The 19,765-nt window shown below is 34.6% G+C and overlaps 3 protein-coding genes and 1 long non-coding RNA gene across 5 annotated transcripts; 3 read left to right on the top strand and 1 right to left on the bottom strand.

Moving 5' to 3' along the window:
* The first annotated feature begins 410 nt into the window (after window positions 1-410).
* Window positions 411-2,454, top strand: LOC105108879 (ubiquitin-conjugating enzyme E2 28). 2 transcript variants are annotated; one of them, XM_011003375.1, is made up of 5 exons: window positions 411-612; window positions 692-783; window positions 1,016-1,143; window positions 1,295-1,469; window positions 1,562-1,943. In XM_011003375.1, the coding sequence occupies exons 2-4, from the start codon at window positions 714-716 to the stop codon at window positions 1,427-1,429; spliced, it is 333 nt and encodes a 110-aa protein (XP_011001677.1). In that variant the 5' UTR covers window positions 411-612; window positions 692-713; the 3' UTR covers window positions 1,430-1,469; window positions 1,562-1,943. The 2 variants fall into 2 exon arrangements, with proteins under 2 accessions (XP_011001677.1, XP_011001676.1); XM_011003374.1 differs by lacking the exon at window positions 1,562-1,943 and adding an exon at window positions 2,103-2,454 and having other exon boundaries at window positions 414-612; window positions 1,295-1,399.
* A 1,389-nt stretch (window positions 2,455-3,843) lies between these two features.
* LOC105108880 (thioredoxin H-type) lies at window positions 3,844-12,082 on the top strand. The gene is made up of 5 exons (XM_011003376.1): window positions 3,844-4,085; window positions 4,495-4,568; window positions 6,761-6,883; window positions 11,161-11,283; window positions 11,594-12,082. Exons 2-5 carry the CDS (start codon window positions 4,548-4,550, stop codon window positions 11,744-11,746), a joined length of 420 nt encoding a protein of 139 aa, XP_011001678.1. The 5' UTR covers window positions 3,844-4,085; window positions 4,495-4,547; the 3' UTR covers window positions 11,747-12,082.
* Window positions 12,083-12,503: 421 nt separating this feature from the next.
* LOC105108881 (uncharacterized) lies at window positions 12,504-13,279 on the top strand. The gene is made up of 2 exons (XR_839139.1): window positions 12,504-12,748; window positions 12,930-13,279. It is a non-coding gene; the product is annotated as an uncharacterized LOC105108881 (long non-coding RNA).
* A 1,006-nt stretch (window positions 13,280-14,285) lies between these two features.
* Window positions 14,286-17,815, bottom strand: LOC105108882 (receptor-like protein kinase FERONIA). The gene has a single exon (XM_011003377.1). It carries the CDS (start codon window positions 17,228-17,230, stop codon window positions 14,546-14,548), a length of 2,685 nt encoding a protein of 894 aa, XP_011001679.1. The 5' UTR covers window positions 17,231-17,815; the 3' UTR covers window positions 14,286-14,545.
* Window positions 17,816-19,765: the final 1,950 nt, after the last annotated feature.

Consider the following 19,765-nt stretch of genomic DNA (forward strand, 5'->3'; position numbering starts at 1 on the left):
ACATCTTAGATTTCTTTCATCTTCATTGTGCCTGTAACTTGAGTCAGAAAATTTTTGTTTGCTTTAAAACATGGTTGCATGCCTTTAACATTATTTTTTCAAGTCAAGAAAAAAATCAACTCAACCGCAGGCTACCCCCATCTAGTCGTTCCTCAAGCAAGCAAGGTATTGGCTCAACGAGGAAGAATCCAGTTTCTACTCTTGGAGGTTTTTTTATTTTTTTATCGACACCACCCTTTTAATTTCCCGCCGTATTGCCAAATAAACCCTAAAATCATAATAGTAATTAATAAATTTTAAACGACGAGAGTCGAAGTGTAACGTTAATAAATTTACAAGGACAAAGATTTATTTAACCCTAAAGAATAAGACCATACGGAGGAAAAACACTAAAAAGGTGGCATGATTTTTATTTTAGCACCGCCAAACAGACCCTTAATACACAATAAAAGGAGATTCCGACAAAAAAACAAAAGCAGACCCTCCTCCTCCTCCTCCGCGGCTACCTCTTTGTCTAGCAGATAACAAGGGAGTGGGAAATCAGCGGTTGTGTTGGTCCACCGTCAACTTATTTCCAGATCGCAGATTTCCCCTTCCATCACTCATCTTCGGGTACTCTTTCTTTTTCTTTTCTTTTTTCGTTTGTTTTCTGCTGTTTGTAACTCTTTTTTTCTCTTTTGTTTTTAAAAAGGTGAATAAGAGAGGTAAAAATAATGGCTGCAAAGCGTATCTTGAAGGAGCTCAAGGATTTACAGAAGGATCCACCTACTTCTTGCAGTGCAGGTGTGCAATTTTTTTTAAAAAAGATTTCTGAAAGCCCAGCTCTCTATTTATTCTGATTTGGCAAGATTTCAGTTTTCTGCTTTTTTCCCTTTTTTTTATGTGAACTTCACTGTGCTTGGTTGTGGCTTTAAGCCCACTCTGCTCGAACTCTTTTTTGCAATGGATGATTAGTTTTATCTGGGATTGTTCAAATCTGGAGGTTGGTAAATCCTGGGTTTTGTTGGATATATAGGTCCTGTAGCTGAAGATATGTTTCACTGGCAAGCAACAATAATGGGACCTGCTGATAGTCCTTATGCAGGTGGGGTGTTTCTAGTAACCATCCATTTCCCTCCTGATTATCCTTTCAAGCCTCCAAAGGTAATTTGCTTTGCTGTCAATGGAGCAATTCCAGATTTTGACTTGTGTTTGTGGTTAGATAAAAAGGCTTTGTTTTGTTTGGTTGTGTGTGCGCGCCCTTTTTATTTTTTCCCGGAGGTATAATGATGTTTTTTTTTTGCACTCGTTTCAGGTTGCATTTAGGACCAAGGTCTTTCATCCCAACATTAATAGTAATGGAAGCATTTGTCTTGATATCCTCAAAGAGCAGTGGAGTCCTGCTCTTACCATTTCTAAGGTTTCATTTTGCGCTGTTAATACATGCTGATAACATGTTAATGTGCTGCAGTTCTCGTTTTTTTACTAGCATTAGCTTGCTCGAGTAAAGTTTGTAGACTATCATCTGTTTAGGATGAATGGAGAGTTTGTGATCACATAGTTTATGTGGCAGTAGTTTAAGAATACAGGCATTCACATCACTCTCTTCCAAATTTATTGTTACTAGTTATGCTTATTGCTAAGAGTCTGTCATCTTATAGATTTGTATCCATGTTTATTGTCTGCAAAATGTGTCCATCAAGAATCTAGAATGTTATTCTGAAATGATCAAGTGTAATGTTACGGCAGTAAAATTTGCATGCCAGTCTATGCTTGTTTGTGTAGATAGCAATGGTGTGTGTCTTGTTCTCCTGTTTAGCAACTTGAATGTTCTCCTGCAGTTAATGTTTCTTAGGATATAAAACACGGTTTGGCTGCATGTTCCATAGATTAAGAACGTGAGGCTCTCTGTTGCTAAAAATCAAACAGGGCTCTTCTTCTTCTTCTTTAATTTATCAATGCTGTCAAAGCAGAATGAATGGTTCAGTGGGTTGGTTGGGTGAGCATGAGGCTTTAGATTTCATCTTGAAACCAACACAGAAGTCTCTGTACTTTACTTCCATGCTACCACAGTCAAAGAAAGATTTGTTAATTATCACTGCTAATTGATGGATGCTTATCAGGTACTGCTCTCCATTTGCTCATTGCTGACTGATCCAAATCCTGATGACCCTCTTGTTCCAGAGCTTGCCCATATGTACAAGACTGACCGAGCCAAATATGAATCCACTGCTCGCAGTTGGACACAGAAGTATGCCATGGGCTGAGGTTATGGAAACAATGTATAAATGGCTTGCGTTTATTGTTATGTGTTGAAACGTGTTCTGTTTACTCTTTTGGGGTTGGTTTTGTGAGGGTTTGAATTTCATAAGAATGAATGATATTTCGTGCAGCTCCAAACTATGATTTGGGGGTTGCATGGAAATAATATAGGGAAAGTATGTCGTTTTGATCTAGACGTTTTTTGTTGCTGCCTTTTTTTAACTGTTTACCCCTTGGGCATCTCATTTCATTTATTTTTCTGTATCCTACCTTGTATGCCCATTGTAAAAGCCAGGCCAGGCCATTTGTTTTATGCGAGTTGTCCATAGAGTGTATACATAGAAAGAGGCAGTCCACTTCTATTTTTAAGCTTTGACATCCAGCTGTGGAAAAGTTTGTTTGTTTATGAGATGCATCGCTTAGTGCACCTCATGAACAAACACACACAAAGCACTCAACCCATGTTTGCTCACCAGCCCTAATTGTGAAAATACTGGGATTGAATGTGAAAGATTATCTTATAGGAAATGGAGGCAGGAAAAGCTTAAATCACTTTAGGCTTGTCTCTTTGAATGTTTAAATAGATCAAAATGAGATTTCATTGTCGCGGCGATTCTGTTTCATTTACCCTGTTATGGGGCACAGATAAAAGGGTCACCCGGGTTAAATTCCGTTCGAGGTTCTGGAGGGTGGAGTTTTGCTCTCCAACTGAAAACCTTCGAAGTGAATTCCTGTGAAATATGAATGAGAGGCATCATCGACCTCATGAAGAATCAAGCTTCTTGTTCTTCACCTTGTCGGCCATTCTTCTCTTGCTTGCAGCTAGCAAATTTAACTACCTCTCAGATACCAGTTATGCTGTCTCTTGTTGTTGACAGCTATCTAGGAGGATATTTGTGATGCTTGGCGAGAGACAAAACAAAAGAAATGACATCTTCAAACTGACCAAATACCTGCCAATAAGAGCATGTAAATCCAGCATAGGAATCTCAATTTAAAATGGAGTTGTTTCTTTTTGAAAGGATGCATCTTTTGGTTTTAAAGATAACATCAAAATTTAACTTTCAAAATTATGGATATATAATTTAACAATCATTTATTTCAAAACAAAAACCCTAACTTGCTAGAAAGTTCACTTGAAACAATGCAATATTTTTTTTTATCTTGACAAGCTTTATCTACTTTTTTTTTTTAATGGGAGGCGATATTTAGGTAAGTTTTCTTGTATTTTAAGGTAGGTTTTATGGTTATGTTTGAAAAATTAATTATATTTTTCTAATCAATATTTTTTTAAAAACAAAGTTTTCAGTGACATTTATTAAAATTATTTTCAGTATTTGAGTTTAAAAACTATGATAATAGCTAAATTAAGTTTGTTTATTTTTACATTCAAAAAATATTTTTGAGTTTTTTTATTTGAATTTTTTTATTTTAATAATTTTAAATTGTTTTAATAATTTGATATTATAAATACTTTTTTTATTAAGTTTATTTATTTTTATATATTTTCAAATAAAAAAATAATCATTTCTATAACCATGAACACTTACTTAATGACATTACGGCAAGTGATAAATTTCAGTGCAACCTCCTCTCTAAAATTAGAAACAGAGCAAAATATTAAGACAGTAAACCAAAGCAGCAACTCCAATTACCCAACAACCAAAGAATGTCTCACCTTTGTTTGTTATTTCTTTCTCCTTTTCATTAGTTTAATCAGAAAAAAGCACAAACCTTTGTCTACCTGTGGACAGCAAAACATTCTTCTTCTCTCTCTCCCCTTCATTACTCAGCAAATCAAGACTAGGGTTCATAATCTCCTTGTTTTAATCTTAAAGAAGAAGGTAATCATAATTGATGAACCCCTTCTTGTCTTAATTTCTCTCTATGCTTCATTGTTTCTATTTTTATATTTTTTTTCTTTTTAAGAATAGTGTTGTTAATGTTATTGAAAGAAGAGAGTTTTAATATGCTGATTGTTGAAGTAAATGATCTTACTTTTGGTTCTTAATTGTAATTTAAAGAGAAATGTTTTGAAAGATTTTTCCCATTTCTTGCTACCCAAATTTAATATTACTGATATGATTTAGAGGCTTCTGCTTCACAGTTTTGAATTGAAGTGGTTGAATTCTTTTTAGTTTACTGTTTTTTTTTTTTTTTTGTTGGTGTTGCTTTGAATTTTTTAGAACAATATGCATTTTAGTGGTTTTTCTTTAGGCGTGTTGAAGATTTTGGATTTCGTTCCATTTTCAGGGTAATTGGGACATTACATCAATCTGCTTGGGTTTAAAGTCTGGAAATCAGATATGGGACTTTGCTTGGCTAAGGTAAGAGTTTCTATGGAAATTAATTATTTTATCTTCTTACATATAATTGCAACCGATTACTCTTTTTTTTTTGTGTATGGGGAAACTTGGAATTCAGTTTTCTTATTGTTTTTCTTGTTTTTAGATACTGCAAATGGAAAAAAAATTACTAGACAGTCGTAAAATGGAAGTTTATTGATTGGGGGGGGGTGGCTCACCAGCTGATATGCATGAAAAAATAATGAAAAAAAGAGGATATGCAATAAATACAACATTGTTATTGTCATTTTATTACATGTAGAAAAGTTCCAAGAATAGTGGAATTCTGTATCATTTTCATGGTTATGCATCGACTAAGAGAAACATACTGTTATCATATGTCCTAAAACCATCACAAGCTTCTCATCATTTGTAGTTTTGGTTAAGATAAATCAACTGCATATGCGAAAAAAACATACTGTTATTATATGTCCTAAAAACATGACAATAATAGTTAAGGATTTTGTTAATGGTTTGTGGGTGGCCAGTGAAGCCACAGAAGGGATTTGCCGTGCAAGGATAAATGTTATTAACATGAAGAATAGCAAACTCTCTCAACCCTCTGAAATTCTTAAAATGTTATCAAAATCTTTTCAACTTTGAATAGGAAACTTGGGATCGAATTCTGCATTTTTATTTTTTTTTGTTATACAATAACCAAATCTGTCAATTTTGTTATGTTCTATTGGTGGCACCCTAATGAATCTATTCAATTTTGTAAAGAACACTGAATCAGTTTGTTTGGCTTAGTATTTTAATGGACTCCTTGAAATGTAGATTTAGCTGACTCCATGGCATACTCCCCACCTATTCTTAAGGTTTCCACTTCATGTTATTGCACTGTTCCCAGGAATCAAATTGTACCCCGTCCATCATGAATCACCAATGCCCGCTTGGTGTCGTGGTTTCTGTGTAAGATTCCATGTGGATTTAGGTATATTGTTGTCTTCATATTGCTTTCACAATAACAAGGAAAATTTACTTTGGAAAAGATCATGCTTATCAATGGAATCTAGTTCTCTTGAATGGACTGTGAATAGTTTAGAATGGAGAAATTATCAAAATAGTAGTTTGTAAGACTGCAGCAGAAGTTAGTATTGAATTATGATTAAATGAAGATTAGGGCCTTGGCTGGTATGATACTGCAGAAAAGGATTCCCGAGGCTGATCTTAAAGTAGTTGGTAACATGGGATATAACGTGGCTGAAAGTATCTAATTACTGAAAAACACATTTTCATGGGAAATTGAGACAACCTAAGCAATTATAGTACTTTTAAGCTAGAGACTTACAAACTTGTTATCTTTGATAGGAGATCATGGGTTCTGGGATTAGTTTCAGGAGTAACATTGTCCAGGAGACTACTCGTCTGATTTTTAATATTATTTTTTTCCATGGTAGTCAGTTAGGAAAAGAGGAACCTTTTAGCGGTAAGTTTACTCAGATTCTCAGTAAAGGCTCCCCAGCTGATGTGATTTTTATTTGCGGCCTGGAAAAGATGGTGAAGACTAAGATGGATACAATGTCGTCGAGTCATTGATTGATTGCTTCTAGAAAATTTCCAGGTTAAAATGGTGCAAGTCTGTGTCAGATGCATTATGCATTCAGGAAGAGACATCATGTATAGTTATAACAAGTTTCACATCACTAGCAGTTTTAATTGAGATGTCAACAGAATATGTAACACGAATATGTATCATCTGTCCAAAAAATGTTGCAGTCACAATTAAAAACCTTTAAAGTAGCCAGTGAAGAGTCAAGCCACAAAGGCGAACTATATTTTTACCTATTGTTTTAGAGAGGATAGTGCTGCTAAAGCAAAGAATAATGAACTCGCTTAACCACTTAAAAACTAGTAAAACAATAACAGAGACTTTTCAACTTTAAATATTAAACTTGTGGATAGAAATTTGCATTCTACTCTGTTTGAAATAAAGAATAAAAAAAAAGAATCAATTCTCTTGGCTAAATATTTTTTCTGAAATGGACTCCTTCTGTATATAGAGATATAGCTGACTCGTTATGTTGTTATTCCCTGGTTATCTTTTAGGCTTCCATGTTTGTCCTATGTAAATGTCAATGCGCACTTGCTATTATGCACTCATATTCATGTTTTATTCTTATCTTGTGGAAGTCATGTAAGGACAGAGTTCTGAGTGTTCATGCTATTTGCAGCGCAACCATGATGCGGATGATGATGAGCCGCATATCGAGCTCACTGGTGGTAATGTGCACCTCATTACCACAAAAGAGGGATGGGATCAGAAGCTGTCAGAAGCAAGCAGGGATGGCAAAATTGTAAGTTTGACTTCTATCCATCCACGGGAATTTTTTTCCTTCCATTATCCTTTTTTTACAATATTCATTAATGTCTTTTAACTAAGAATTATAACTTGAGGTTAGCGAATATCTTATTGAGAACCAACGGAGACGAAATAGTACTGATGTGGGATATAAAAGATTTAAAGCTTAAAATAAAAGAAAGAAGAACCTCAGATATAAAGAGCCAAAGAAGCTGAAAAAGAGAAGGATGTGGGTTAATAAAAGTCTTATGCAATTTTTATTTAATTTATAAAAAAATATCTAACATTTAAATAAATAGGATATAAATACTAAAATTCTAAAACAAACAATTGGGCTTATAGCGCACTAAATAAAATATCAAATAATAGTTAAATTAAGCTCTCTAAATAAACCTAAATAAAATCCAATAACACAAGGGTTTGACTATTGTCCATCATCATAAAACTTGTGTGAACCATGTCTCGGGTCTGATGTTCCTATCAACTCTCTCAAGGTTGGAAGAACTTGACCATGTCGAGTATAGTTTATGGCGGCTCCAATAACACTTTTAAAAATAAGGATCAAGCTGTTATGATGTCTCCTTGGTAATCTGAGTATAATTTGAATTTGGTCTACTAACTCATTTTGAGAATTGTTGAAATTCATTGTCCTTGGTAAAAACAACTAGTGCTTCCAAAGTAGTGTTAATATGTTTTTCTTATTTTTTTTTGTGCCAAAGATAAGGTTAATGAAGTAAGGTTTTCAAAAGGATCATCAAAGATAAATTGTGTTATATATATATATAACAAGATCCATCATGACAAAAGTATAGTTATCATCAAAGTTTAGTGGTAGTTTAATAACATAACTATTTGATTCAATTATTTGCAACGCTTTAATGGTCTAACACTGCTCGCTTAAAACTTAAGATTGGTTTCCAGTGAACATTGTTTAGTTTTAATTTGTATCATAAAATAATCTCTAATATTAAGTGCATCATGATATTTATGTAAATTAGCTTGAAATTTGTATTGTTCATTACTTGCTTGAATTTGTTTTATGATCTCAATATGTAAATTATGAACTCAATATGTTAAAGACTCATCCGAATCAGATATTTGAAGTCTTGGTAAATATGATTTGGATATAACATATTAAATTATGATTATCTTCATCTTTCTCATCACATACCAGGTGTAAGGGATCATGGAGCTCAACATATTGCTCTAAACCCATGATATGTTGGATGATGTGTTGGATGTCAAGCATGAGGGGGGTGAGGAGCATGTTGCTCTAAACCTTTGACGTGCGAGACATCAAGCATGGTGGGTAGAGAATCAAATAGTTTAAGAGGACTAATATCATGAGATTCTTTTAAGATCATATTTACCTATTCGGGCAATTTCACTAAAAACTCCTTTCTCTATCACTAAAGTAGAGTTATTATATTCTTTATTAACCTCATTTTCAGACTCCTTTAGACTTTTAGTGTTAAGTTCCTTCTTTCACATCCTCTTCATCTAGATCTTTAAATTCCTTAGGATTGAGTTCATACATTTAGATGTAATAGTTTTTCTTTTCACCTATATGCTTATGTTTTTGGATGGCTAAAGGTTTAAATGTGCAGGTGAAAAAGATATGATTTAAATCTTGACATTTATCACAATAAATCTCTGAACTCATCCTAAACATTTCATTAACCATTTGTTTTTTCCTTATCTTTATAAATTTAGGCACTACTAGGATTAAGTTTATATGATGGAGTACCTAACAAAGAATCATAATTTTTAAATTGAGATTTAAAAATGGTGCTATGGGGTCTTGATATTTTATCCTTTACTTTTTATAAACAACTCATAATCTTGCAATACGGTATAGATTTGGTCAAAAGTGAAAACATGTGAGCCTAACTTTTTTTCTAAAATCATCAAACTTTTATAAAATCCATGCAAAGTACTCTTTTATTATCAAACAAGTTATGCCACTCAAAAAATTGATCCATGTCACGAATCTACTTATCAAAGATCCAAGGGTCATGATGATCTTCAAAAGTGGGGGTTTTTATTTTGTCGGGGCTCATTACTTGCTCATCAAAGTTATTATATTTAAAGTAACCTAAATAATTGTCATATGAGTGATGCTTAGGGTGAACTTGTTTATAATAGTTATTCTTATAATATTTATTAGTCTTTTAGTGTCTTGTTCGAGAACTCTTTGAGAGTTTAATTCTTTTAAACATGTCAGTTATCTTGCATTTCTCCTCAAATGGCTCTAAGAGTATCATTATGGTCGAGTTCACGGTAAGTGCAGATTTAAGTTTGGACACTATATGATCATGATACAAATACATGCAATACTAATTTAGAAATGAAATTAAGATCACATAAGATTTCTACAAGTGAAATAATAATAAATAAATAAATAAAGCTAATTCTTTTTTTTTTTACGTGGAGATCAATCAAGAATAAAAAAACACAAGAAAAGTTTTAAGCATGCAATGTTAGATCCTTGAGTATAAAATGATTAATCAAATAAAGATCATGACTTTTTACTAGTTACGATAAGCTCTATATGTAATGAAAAATCTTGTGACAAAATTTGAATAACAAAATATAAAGTGAGCAAAGTGTAAGAATATAATGCAAGATGATATTTTTCATTTTTATTTTTTTAAGGCACAAAAGAATGTAAAAAGTGTATTTCCAGATAAATAAAATTCAATGAATCAAATAGTTAAGTAATTTACCGATCAAATTACTTAATATTGACGATAAACTATTTGGATCATGTGAGCTGCCGTTGATGTCCTGAAAAATATCCTTTTGCTACTTTCACTTTCCCCCCTATTTTTCTCTCTTTCTTTTTTTTTTTACAGTCACTTTTCACTTTTTTTCCCCTTCTTCTGACCACATTTTTTTATATTTGTTTGTCACTGTTTTCTTTTCCCCCTATTTTTCTCTCTTTCTTTTGTTTTTTTACAGTCACTTTTCACTTTTTTTTCCCTTCTTCTGACCACATGTTTTTATATTTGTTTGTCACTGTTTTCTTTTTTCCTTTTCTTTTAAACTAATATAAATAAAAATTACAACTAAATAAAAAAATGCTATAGAAATAGGCAGTAAAGTAAATTGTGGAATTTGGCAATAAACTGTCACGAAATCTCATCCTCTTCCACGTCTCTCTCTCCCAATCTTGACGTGTTAAAGAAAGATCTATCTTCTTTAATAGATAGTGTTGCTGCTAATTTTGATGTGTCAAAAAGGAAGATCTATAGTGTTGCTGCCTTTTGACTTCAACAGATCAACGAGAGGGAAACATTTGTCATAGTGCTGCTGCAGTTTTGTCCTCTCCTCGCCTTTCTAATACGCTGCTATCTTCTCTTCTCAAAGACTGTTGTGCGACGGCTGGTGTGGCAAAGTTGCTGAATTATTGGTTCGTGTCTGGACTCTTGTTGCTGTGGCTGCTGGTGGATGTTGGATGGTCTGCTGTTGGTTCGGTCTGTTGCCACACTTTGCTGGTGGCGTGGTGATTTTTTTTTATCACTATTGATGAAAGCTTCCTTAAAATCTAGGATTTAAACAAGTCCATAGATAGTTTAATTTTGAGAACAATTAAAAGAATATGCTCTGATACCAAAACTGTTGTGAAACAAAAGAGATTTAAAGCTTAAAAAAAAAAAACCTAAAAAAAGAAGCTGAAGAAGAGAAGAATGTGGGTTGAGAAAATGTATAACTTCGTAATTTTTATTTAATTCATCAAAAACTGTGTAACATTTAGATTTTTTGGAAACAGTGATTTGTATTAAAAAGGAGAGGTCTAACATTTAGATAAATAAGATATAAATAGTAAAACCTAACTAGAATAAATAATTGGATTTAGAGCCCACAAATAAAATATCAAACAATACATTTAGATGAATAAGATATAAATATTAAAACCTAACTAGAATAAATAATTGGACTTAGAGCCCACAAATAAAATATCAAACAATAGTTAAATTAAGCCCAATAAATAAATCTAAATAAAATCTAATAACACAAAAGTTCAGCTATCCTTCATCATTAATAGAATCATTAAAAGATCATACGGACATGTAAACCATGGTGTGATGTCTCCATCAAATAGATGCACCCTACACCCTAAAATTTCCCACAGCTCTCATTATGCAGCGTATACAATGCAACCATGTTGGTTGGCTTTGTAGCTGACTTCATGTAAAATTTATTTGATCTACTGTCTGGTGTGTTTTAGTAATCTGTTTTCATTTTGAACTGAATATGGATGTTTAACAGGTGCTCGCAAATTTCAGTGCAAGATGGTGTGGTCCTTGTAAACAGATTGCACCATACTACATTGAGCTATCGGAAAACTACCCTTCTCTAATGTTCTTGTTGATTGATGTTGATGAACTATCTGTAAGTTGTAAATTATATTCGAGCTTCCTGATATCCCAATTTCTCTCGTCATTCATGTACATAGGTTGGACTGTCGTAACTATCCTTTTAGTTGCATGATATGCACCCTCCCTCTCTCTCTCGACTTATTGTACAGTCTTCACAATAGATATTGAATAAAAAGTCATATAAATGAAAAAAGAAAAGAAAAGAAATTCAATCCTGATTTTGAAATTTGCCATATATTGATATGGCTACAAGTTTTGTTTACAGCGGAATATGTTGAACTGGATGATGGTTAAAATTAGTGTGTTGCTATGTGTGTTTGCAGGACTTCAGTGCTTCATGGGAGATCAAAGCTACTCCTACTTTCTTCTTCCTTCGAGATGGGCAGCAGCTGGACAAGCTTGTGGGAGCCAACAAGCCAGAGTTACAGAAGAAGATAACTGCTATTTTAGACTCATTGCCCCCTAGTGCCAAATGATTGCTTTGATGGTTCCTGGTGTCTGAGATTGAACATTATCCTGTCGATGTTTTTGAGTATTGAAGCCCTTCAATTGTGTGGTTCTGCCTGTGCATTTTGTTCTGTCATGTAGATATGACCAATTTGATGCAAGCATTTTGTTGTTGATATTTCGGCAGGATGAGAAATTCCACAAATGAATACTGTTAGAGTTTGATGTTTTCAGCTTTGGTTTTTTGTTTTTTGTTTTAGAAGGCCTTGTTGGGGGAATAAGGCTGTGAAACATTTTGGAAGATCTCTGTGTATTATTGTTTTTAATTAATAAAAGTTACCTTGCGTGAATAGCAATTTGAGGTATTTTTTTAAAGCCTTTTACAAGTCAAGAATTTAGGGAGATGAAAAGAGAGAAGAAAAGCCTAGGCTCCATAACCTTCAAAAAAGCTTTAAAACTCTCCATTCTATTTCATACCAACTCAAATTAATGAATTACAAGAAAAAAGCTGAGCTAAAACAATCAATTTTTAAAATTCATTTCCCAGAAATTTTACTTGGGAGTAGTAAAACAAAATAAAATACCATTGTTGAGATGATTAGTACTTGATTAATTCCTATACTAATTCCTAAGACCAAGTTGATTGCTCAGGTTTCATCATACCCTCAATCTCCACCAGGATATTTCAGGTTAGATCATCTTGTTGGTTGTCTTTCTGGGCTTGGTTTTCCAGTTGTCTTCTCTCTATGGTCTAAAAAACAGTCTTATCTTCTATCTAAACAGCAAGGGGAGAACTAAAGTGTGTGCCTGTAGACAGAACATGGTCCTAACTCCTCTGCTTTTCATTCTTTGTATTATAGTGTTGTTAACTGATGTTAGCTCTGTTCATCAATAAACTTCTGCTTTAAAGTTTACTCTCTCTCTCTCCTTTCTTGGTGATGAATTGCTGACACCTTATCATATAATTTGACTGTAGGAAATCTTTGATTTGGCTGTCTAAATATCAGATGTGGGCGCAATGCTTGGCTAAGGTAAGTATTTCTGATGGAAATTACCATGAATGAGTGCCTACTGCATGCTATTTTCGAAGGATTAAATCGTGTCTTTTCCTCTGCAAATCATCAATGCATGCTTGGTATAGCACATTGCTATGCAAATTTTTATTCTTATCCCACTAAAAGAATGCTGTTCTGAAGCTCATAGTATTTGCAGCATCAGTGCAATGCATGTGATTTTAATTGGGATTTCCACTTGGTGGTAATTTTCTCCTCAGTGCCACCAAAGAGAGTCAGGATCAAGAGCTGTCAGAAGCAAGTGGGGATGGAAGACTGTAAGTTCGATTTTTGTCTGTTAAATATGACCCCACTTGGAAGAACATAGTTTCTGCTTCAGATATTTAGGAACGAAAACAGCAACTTCACTGCAATTCTTCCAAAAGTCTTTGGAAATATGTACTGTCAACGTGCTGTTTTCGTAACATTTTTCAGTGACTGGTAATGATTAGCTGGTGATCTTTCTTGGAAAGGGGTGTTGTGGATGCGATTTCCACCGCTTACCACCTAGTGCCCACTACAGCAAGCCCCACTTTCTGAATATCTTGATAATCTTTCGAATGCCTTGAAAGCAAAAACATACACAAATTTGGACTCTCTCCCCTTCAACCACCACGTTCTCTTGTAGCTTTTTGGGGCCAATTTGAGCCATGTGAACGAACAATGAAAGAGTCGTCAGGAGCTGGATGGCATTTTCTGTTCTATCTTTACCTCTCTGGCACTTTTCCGTGTGGACCCTTCCCTCGTATAATATGGTCATGCCGGTTTCTCTAGCATCATAAAATCATGCCGTTTGGTGTCTTGGAGCTTCTGATATTAACTAGAAACTTTTAAGTTACAATTTCTTATCATATAGTTATTGTAAATTATTTTTATTCAAAACAATTAAAATTTTAGTTTAAAGATTTTAGTTTAAAATGTGTATTAAATATGCTTTTTAAAATGTGTATTAAATATGTTTTTTTATATATATAAAAAAACAAAATTCTTTTCTCTTTTTTTTTAAAAAATATCTCATACGTGATCAATCCACATCATGATTTATAAGCTTTCTTAAAAGATTGTTATATGTTACAGGGGGCATAATTTCATTCAATGGGTGGCATCTGTCTATCTAACGTCTCTTTTGGCTAATAATAACAACATAATAAAATCTCTCTTACAGAAGTCAATTTACCGACAAACCCTACGACAGCCCTTCCACTTATACTTCCCCACGTTATTGCCAGCCGCTTCAAAATGACTCGTTGAACCAGGCAGTTTTAGGGCATAAAAAACCTCCCCTGCCCTTTTCCTTGTATTAACAACACTATGCTTGGATCCCGCCACTTGTAAGAGACCAGAATTTACGGCCACTTGTAAGAGACCGTAACTGACAGCAATTAAGACCATCAAAATACCAAATGCAAGCATACATCACAAGACATGGACTGTTGTTCTATCGAAATCCATCCACTTGAGTTTCAAACATGAAAAGGCATAAAAATAGTTTCAACCGCGACACAGACATGACCTAAACAAGAAAAAAGAATATGACAGCATGTAGATGCTACTATCACAAATGCCAAAGGAAGCTACACAGCTTTATTTTACACTCTTCAGGTAAATTGTAGATACAAATTATAGTAACTGATCTGATCAAAACATATCAGAACTAGGGGAAAAGGTAACTAAATGAATTAGACAAGAAAAAACTGAAGAAAAAAAAATTGCCAAATTGAGTTTGTTTGACGATTGACAGTAGATTGCAAACTGCCTTCCTGGATTTCCACAAGCTCATCGTCCTTTCGGGTTCATGATCTGCGAGAAAACAGCGCTTGGTGTTAAGCCATCAGAGTCTTCGCTAGCAAGGCTCCGGCCACCTATGCTCATGCTGATTCCACTACTTCTTGAATCAGTCGCGATACCATCATAACCGGGGGAAGCATCAGGAGCTTTCCCTTTATAGGCAACATTGAATGGCACCTCCTCATCGTCTGCACCTACAATATCCTTGCTGCCATCCTCTGCACTCTCTTGTAGCTGCAAAGCGAACTCTAGGTTCCAGAGGACATCACCCATTGAAGGCCTGTCAATGCTTTGGTCAGAGACACACTTCATTGCAGTTTCAGCAAACTTCTTGAAGCATTCTGGTGTGATCTTCCCCTTCAGATAGGGGTCAAGAATCTGATCAAGAATGCCTTTCTTATGGCAATGAGCAGCCCATTCTGCCAGGCTCACCTGTTCCTTAGGCAGTGTTGGGTTCAAGGCTGGCCGAGCACACAGGATCTCAAACAGCACAACTCCGAATGAGTACACGTCAGATTTTTCAGTTAGTTGTTGCCTCCTGAAGTACTCTGGATCCAGATAGCCAAAACTGCCTTTAACAACAGTGCTGACATGAGTGTGATCCAAAGTAGGGCCTGTCTTTGACAACCCAAAATCAGAGACCTTGGCGACCCACTTCTCATCCAAAAGAATGTTAGTTGTCTTCACATCACGGTGGATAATAGTGTGCTTTGCCCCAGTGTGGAGATAGTGTAAACCACGAGCAGCCCCAATGCATATTTCAAGTCTTTGCTTCCATGGCAAAGGGGGCTTTTGGGTTTTGTATAAATGTTCACGCAATGTTCCATGAGCCATGTAATCATAAATAAGAATCATCTCAGTATTTTCTTCACAGTAACCAATCAGTGAAACAAGGTGACGATGTCGAAGTTTTGAAAGCATTTCAATTTCAGTCTGGAACTCATGCACTCCTTGCTCAGAGAGTGGATTACCGCGCTTGATCGCAACTTTAGTTGTTCCACCATCAATTTCTCCCTTGTAAACTTTACCAAAACCTCCCACCCCAAGGAGCAAAGCCTCATCAAAGTTCTTGGTGGCAGCCTTGATCTCAGCAAATGAGAAGTGGCGGCAAAGGTTTGAAGGCAGGGAGGAAGCATAACTTCCTGTAGTATTTGTCTTGGCTGAACCTGCAGAGTGCGAATTTCCATAAAGAGAAAGAGGAAGCCACCCAGATGGTCCATCACTTGAACTTGTCTCCTTCCCTTGTCTATGGCGTCTGGATGCAGCAAGAACACAAAAACCAATGACAATGGCTAGAACAACCCCACCACTCACACCTCCAGCTATAATTGCTATTTGGCTCTTTGAATGACCAGATCCAGAAGCTGGTCTGGCCCTTGAGGGATCGATGATGTCCTGTTCAGGAGCAGGAATTGGATTTGGTCCAGCAAGATTACCATTTAAACTGCTTAGCTTGAAAATTTCCACACCATTTAATATTGAATCATAATACTGGGGCTTTGATTTCACATCAGGATGAAGTGCAAGCCACATATCCTGCTGTGGAGGCCCGGTAGGAACTAGCACGACGTAATCTTTAATAACTGGAACTCCATTGTTCCCACTCCCCCCTGCCCAGGCAATGACATCCGCTGCTTCTTCAGCAGTTTGATTATTGAGAAAGATGTCAAATACCCTCTGATTGATCTTGGTTATATTTGAAATCTCACAGAAATGGAGCCTAACCAAGTAATTGAAACCAGCGTCCACGCTAAATATCCAAGTCAAATTGTAATTCACGTTGACATTAGGAGTTGGCCCCATCGATCTAGCAGTGAGATACACATTATCTGGGGCATCATAAGAGGGCATCCCTTGAGGATATCTAATCTTCACATTTGAATCAGCACTCTCTGGAACACCAAATGCTGACCCATAAAGATATATTTGATCATCAGACCAGGATCGAAATAGACCTGTATCACCAGATGGGGTGATGCTATTACCTCCCACGTTTAACCTATATACATTCTCAAGGGCAGTAGTATTGTCAATGACATATGGGACACCCTGGCCGACAATCATCACTCCATTAGCATTACTATAAATGTCCGGCATTGACACAATTTCAATCCCGTTTACAAATGCATAAGCACTTGAAGGATTTGAAGACGGACTAAAAGTTATGTTCAATGTATCACCATTCACATTGATCAAATACTCCTTCATGATTGAAACATAATTCAAAGCATCCGTGGTTTGAGCAACACTAAAATTGCTAAGAAGTGTATAAGACCCAGCAGTAACAGAAAAGAGAGCATCGGACGCATTAAGCCCATTGTATGAAGAAGGATAGAAATACAAACGAACGAATTTATGACCAGAAATCACTGGGAAACTATAGGTAAAATTTGACTGAAAAATGCGAGCTGTTAGATAGGGAACTTGGGGAACGGCAGGATCCTGAGTGGAAGCAGTGGCTGTGGATGATTTTCCAGAGGAAGACAAGAATGAAGAACCCTTATCTGAGGTCCAATCTCGACCATCCGAATCAGGTCGATCGGAGTTGGCCCCACAGTCCAGGAGGGTTTTCTCAGTGGGAACATAGTTTGCAGCAAAAATAACTTGAATTGACGATAACAAGCAAAGAAGAACAAGTACAGAAGCACAGAAACACTTATCCATGCTTCTCATGGACTCAACCTCAACAAAACAACCTATAAAGTCTCTTTTTTATCAGAACCCACGAAATCAACACCCAAAACAGAAACAAAGCAAGCTCAAAACTAAAGCTTGACAAGGATAAATAAAGCAGAGATCTAGGTGATTAAGCACTCAAATCAAGCTCAAACCTTTATGTGACCAGATCAAGGACTAGCTAAACAAACACCAAAAACCCAGTTCCTAAACAAGAAAAACTAGCTAAAAACCAGATTACAAGAAGCTAAGATGCCAGCACTGGAATCCCAAAGAAGCACTACTAATAAAGGACTCCAAGAGAGAGAAACAAAGAGAACTCAAGCCATCTTTCTTGAGCTCTAGGGGAACAAAACAATGGAGATTAGGGTCGGTGAAGGTGAAAGTTTACCTTCTTAGAAACACTCAGCTGAAAATAACCTGTAAGAGAAACGGACTCACTGGGTCAATTCGGACAGATCGCCTGAATATGAAGGTGAAGAAACTAGAAGAAAGAAACCAACTTGTGTTGGCTTTAGTAGGTGCCACTTGCCAGTTAATTAATTTTTTTGAAGTCGCTAGCTAGTTCTGTGGGGGGTTTCTTCATATGATGTAATAACTTCTTAATGGATTTTTGTTGTAACTTCAAATTAGTCCTCGTACTATTAACTACTTCACAATTTAGTTTCTAATTAAATTATTCTTAGTGGGGTGGGCAAGACCTAATTGAATCCCTCATTTGAGTTTCTAATTAAATTAATCTTCATATGATGCTTCGAAAATTTAAGTTCTAACTATCAAACTAATTTAGATTGATTTCAAATACTAAATTCAAAGGATTTTATAAAACCAATTAAACTAATTAAACCTAGTTTGTTGAGTCCATCACGTAAAAAAAAATTAAAAAAATTAAATTTAAGATAAAATATTTCAAAATTTGATAATTTCTTCAAGAATTAAACACTTACCACTTTGTTATTTTTTATTTTAGGCTTAATACCACATAATATATCTACATTACAATATTAAATAATCCACTATTTAAATCGATAATCTAGTGAGTTATTAGTTTGACGGATCGGTTAAATAATATGACAGGAGAGGGAATTTGATTTCGGATATCATAGAAGTGGGGTGGGAGATCGTGAAAATATTTTGTTTGAGACTAAATTGAAAGAACGTAGATAGTTAGGGGACCGAAGTCTCCTCATGTTTTATTTAATGAAGTAAATTGTTTTCGACGTAAATAACCTTGGAGGAGGTAGTAATTACAGTATTTGCCATTTACGGTGGAAAATGGATTTGTGATTGGATGACAGATCACTGATGAAGGGTCGCAGGGAGAGATTCCCTAAAACGCGTTCAAATCATACCGTTTTAACGCGCTTGGTCTCTGAGGCCCTTCCCCCACCAAGCTGTGATGAATTTTTTGCTCTTTTCTCATTTTTCTACAGATTATTATTTGTTTGGCATTTTGTTTGAGAATCTTGAATAAAATTCAATGCATTAAACCCTGTTTATATATATATTATATATTTATATATATATATATATATATATATCTGCCGATATAAAATTATTATTATATTTAATAATACGATGCCATAGTTTTGAAAGTGTTTTATTAATCAATATGCATTTAAATTTTTATGTATATTATATTTAGAAATCCTTTTTAAAATCTTAATTATAAAAAAATATCATAATTTATAATTTTGTTAAATTTATTTTTTAAAACCGTAATAAAAAAACAACACAATATTAAATACACTTGGAAAACTGTAGCATGAATGTAGGAAAATGAAAATTCAATCTTCCTTCTTCTTTGTTTACAATAACAACCACAAGTAAATTATTTTCTCAATTGATATAAGATAAGATATGCACTTAGAAATATATTTAGGATTAATTGAAACACCAGCAATCCATAAATACAATTTGCTATAATAATAATAATAATAATAATAATAATAATAATAATAGAAGTGAAAATGTTTTCCATATGTAATTTGTTAAATGGAATTATATTTCGTGTTAGACATGCATGCCACTAGTCGTCATCCATAAGGGCTCCACCATCTTGCAATTGATAGGAACCACGAATAGTTTTTATTTATTTATTTATTGTGCATTTGACGATAAAGTTTAATCTTTGCACTAGTAGTAGGTGAAACTGGTTTTCAACCTTCCATGATTATTTATTTACAACTTGTAGTGTGAATAATATTGACTAATTGCCTCTTTTTTTTGTACGCTACATGTAAAATATTGAAACAAATTGGCTAAGTTTCTATTAATCATGGGCCTGCCAAGGAAAAAAAAAATTGATGTAAAACATAAGTAAATACCACTCTGCAAATTAACTTTAATCCTTGGCTAGCTATTTAACCCGGGATATAAATTTTGTTTTCAAAAAAAAATATCAGATATGTTGATTATTTTGATGTAAAAAAAATACAATTAAAGTGCATATCAAAATGCATTTGTAGGTATCCGATTAAAATAAAAAAAATATTGTTAATTAAAAAGATTTAAGAAACAAATGTAAATTCA

The sequence above is a fragment of the Populus euphratica genome, unplaced genomic scaffold (genome assembly GCF_000495115.2).
Source record: "Populus euphratica unplaced genomic scaffold, PopEup_1.0 scaffold230.1, whole genome shotgun sequence".
NCBI classification, from domain to species: domain Eukaryota; kingdom Viridiplantae; phylum Streptophyta; class Magnoliopsida; order Malpighiales; family Salicaceae; genus Populus; species Populus euphratica.

What these genes read in the sequence shown, in the direction of transcription:
- LOC105108880 (XM_011003376.1), top strand. Translation starts at nt 4,548, where the DNA reads ATGGGACTTTGCTTGGCTAAG. An exon ending in CAAGCAGGGATGGCAAAATT is followed by an intron (nt 6,884 to 11,160) that starts GTAAGTTTGACT and finishes GATGTTTAACAG; the next exon opens with GTGCTCGCAAATTTCAGTGC. An exon ending in TTGATGTTGATGAACTATCT is followed by an intron (nt 11,284 to 11,593) that starts GTAAGTTGTAAA and finishes GTGTGTTTGCAG; the next exon opens with GACTTCAGTGCTTCATGGGA.
- LOC105108879 (XM_011003374.1), top strand. Translation starts at nt 714, where the DNA reads ATGGCTGCAAAGCGTATCTTGAAGGAGCTCAAGGATTTACAGAAGGAT. An exon ending in ACCTACTTCTTGCAGTGCAG is followed by an intron (nt 784 to 1,015) that starts GTGTGCAATTTT and finishes TTGGATATATAG; the next exon opens with GTCCTGTAGCTGAAGATATG. An exon ending in CTGCTCTTACCATTTCTAAG is followed by an intron (nt 1,400 to 2,102) that starts GTTTCATTTTGC and finishes GATGCTTATCAG; the next exon opens with GTACTGCTCTCCATTTGCTC.
- LOC105108882 (XM_011003377.1), bottom strand. Translation starts at nt 17,230, where the DNA reads ATGAGAAGCATGGATAAGTGTTTCTGTGCTTCTGTACTTGTTCTTCTT.